The sequence below is a fragment of the Plecotus auritus genome (genome assembly GCF_963455305.1).
Source record: "Plecotus auritus genome assembly, chromosome: 1".
NCBI lineage: Eukaryota > Metazoa > Chordata > Mammalia > Chiroptera > Vespertilionidae > Plecotus > Plecotus auritus.
Window position 1 is genome coordinate 16,950,134 of NC_137770.1, and position 2,774 is coordinate 16,952,907.

A 2,774-nucleotide genomic window follows, 5' to 3' on the forward strand; every position below is an offset into this window, starting at 1 on the left:
TGTGAATAATACCTAAACCACATACTTTGTGAGAATTAATTGAAATAAAATTCCAGAAATTGTATAACATCCAGGCTGAAGTGGATAGGTTGGTTGAGCGTGAGCATTGTCCTGTGCATGGAAAGGTTGCAGGTTCGATTCCAGGTCAGGGAACATACCTAGGTTTCAAGTTGGATCCCTGGTCAGGGCTCCTAAGGAAAGCAATTGAAGGGATGTTTCTTACATTGATGTTTCTCTCTCTCTATTCCTCTCCCACTCTAAAAATCAATGGAGCCTTTCCGTCTGGCCACAGCCATCAGGTAAACCAAGATGGGTGCTTACAAGTACATCCAGGAGCTAGGGAGGAAGCAGTCCGATGTAATGCGCTTCCTTCTCATTGTGCGCTGCTGGCAGTACCACCAGCTGTCTGCGCTCCACAGGGCCCCCCGCCCCACCCAGCCCAACAAAGCACGCAGACTGGGCTACAAGGCCAAGCAAGGTTATGTTATATATCAGATTCGTGTGCGCCGTGGTGGCCACAAGCGCCCTGTTCCTAAGGGTGCGACCTACGGCAAACCTGTCCATCATGGTGTTAACCAGCTAAAGTTTGCTCAGAGTCTTCAGTCTGTTGCCAAAGAGCAAGCTGGACGCCACTGTGGGGTTCTGAGATTCCTGAATTCTTACTGGGTTGGTGAAGATTCCACGTACAAATTCTTTGAGGTTGTCCTCATTGATCCATTCCATAAAGCTATCAGAAGAAATCCTGACACTCAACGGATCACCAAACCAGTCCACAAGCACAGGGAGATGCGAGGACTGACATCTGCGGGCCGCAAGAGCCGTGGCCTTGGGAAGGGCCACAAGTTCCACCACACTATTGGTGGTTCTCGCCGTGCAGCTTGGAGAAGGCGCAATACTCTCCAGCTCCACTGTTACTGCTAATATAAGTAATGTTTGTAAAATTCCTACCTAATAAACAATTTAGGACAGTCATGTCTGCTTAAAAAAAAAAATCAATGGAAAAATGAATTAATGCCATATCTACAAATGTGGATAATCTAAAAAGAAAAAAAGAAGAAGTGGGAGGGGGTGTTAACCACTTTTTCTCAGTGGTTAGAGCATCCGCCTGCAGCCTGAAGGGCCCAGGTTCCATTCCGGTCAAGGGCATGTACCTTGGTTGAGGGCACATCCCCAATTGGGGGTGTGCAGGAGGCAGCTGATCGATGTTTCTCTCTCATCGTTGTTTCTAACTCTCTATTCCTCTCGCTTCCTCCCCGTGAAAAAAATCAATAAGATATATTTAGAAAAAAAACAAAAAAACAAAACAGGGTAAAAGAGGTTGAATATGTACTGTATAATTTAAAGTGTGTAAAGTAATATAACTTTTTAGGGGCATATATGTTATCTATACTAATAAAAGGGTACTATGCTAATTAGACCAGACATCTTTTGGACATCCATCCGGACGTCCTTCTGCACAAAGCCATGGTGGTGGGGACTGAGGCAGAGGCCGTTAGGGGCAATCAGGCTGGCATGGGGGGCACTTAGGGGCAACCAGGTCAGCAGGGGAGCAGTTAGGCGTCGATCAGGCTGGCAGAGGAGTGGTTAGGGGTGATCAGGCTGGCAGGCAGGCAAGCAGTTAGGAGCCAGCAGTCCTGGATTGTGAGAGGGATGTCCAACTGCCAGTTTAGGCCCAATTCGGTTTAGGGGTCCCATATTGGAGAGGTTTCAGGTTGGGCTGAGGGACACCCCCCCCCCCTGCATGAATTTCATGCACCGGGCCTCTAGTTATACAATATTGTTATCAATAGCATTCCATATAAGCATTCAGGACAAGCTTTAATGTTCATAAAATTTCACATTTTTCCAAATTTTGGAAAGTTTTGTGTTGATTTCTATAACAATAGACAAATATTTAAACAACTTTTAAAATTAATATTCTCAGTTGGGAAGCTATAGGGGCAAACTCTGTTTAAAATGCTGAAAGTAGAAATTCTTGTCACCAAATGCCTACTTTCCTTCTCTCTTCATTTTTAATTTTTATTTCCTTCTAAAAGGAAATATGTATCTTGTACATATTGGAGCAGATACCAGTCTTTAATTTTTTCACTTGAGTTTCAGAAGTGTCTTTTCTAAATATCAAATATGTCACTTTTTTATTTGAATACTATTATACTAAATCATTTTGACATTTGTCTTTTAAAACAAGAATTTGTTATCTACTTGTTATTTTCTTTTGTTCTTGTTATTTTGCCCAGAGTGAGAGTTTTTATTTTTACTTCAGTCTATGCATATTAAAATTATTTCTAAATATTTCCTTATTTTAATATTATTCATTATAAGTGAATTTTCTTATTATATCTTCCAAATTGTTTTTATAAATATATTCCATTGATTCTGTATGTAATTTTATACTACTGCAACTTAGATAAATTATCTAATTATATAACTAGAGGCCTGATGCATGAAATTCGTGCAAGAGTAGGCCTTCCTTCCCCCAGCTGCCAGCACCAGCTTCCCTCTGGCACCAGGGACCCAGGCTTCCCTCGCAACCCCGGCTTCGTCCGGAAGGATATCTGGTCTAATTAGCATATTACACTTTTATTATTATGGATCATATAATCTGCAAATACAGTTTTACCCCATCCTTTTCAATTTTTTACACATTTTTCTTTTTCTTGTCTAATATATCCGTCATCAATTTTCAATATTAGAGGTCATTGTAGACATCCACTTCTTTCTTTTTTTTAATCCTCACCCAAAGATATGTTTTTATTGATTTGAGAGAGGGAGGA

General features: G+C 41.2%; 1 protein-coding gene across 1 annotated transcript; it reads left to right on the forward strand.

Annotated features, from left to right (window-relative positions):
• Positions 1–309: 309 nt before the first annotated feature.
• On the forward strand, positions 310–921 carry LOC308255881 (large ribosomal subunit protein eL15-like; the record flags this gene model as incomplete). The annotated part of the gene is made up of 1 exon (XM_080683768.1): positions 310–921. The coding sequence occupies one exon, from the start codon at positions 310–312 to the stop codon at positions 919–921; it is 612 nt and encodes a 203-aa protein (XP_080539894.1).
• Positions 922–2,774: the final 1,853 nt, after the last annotated feature.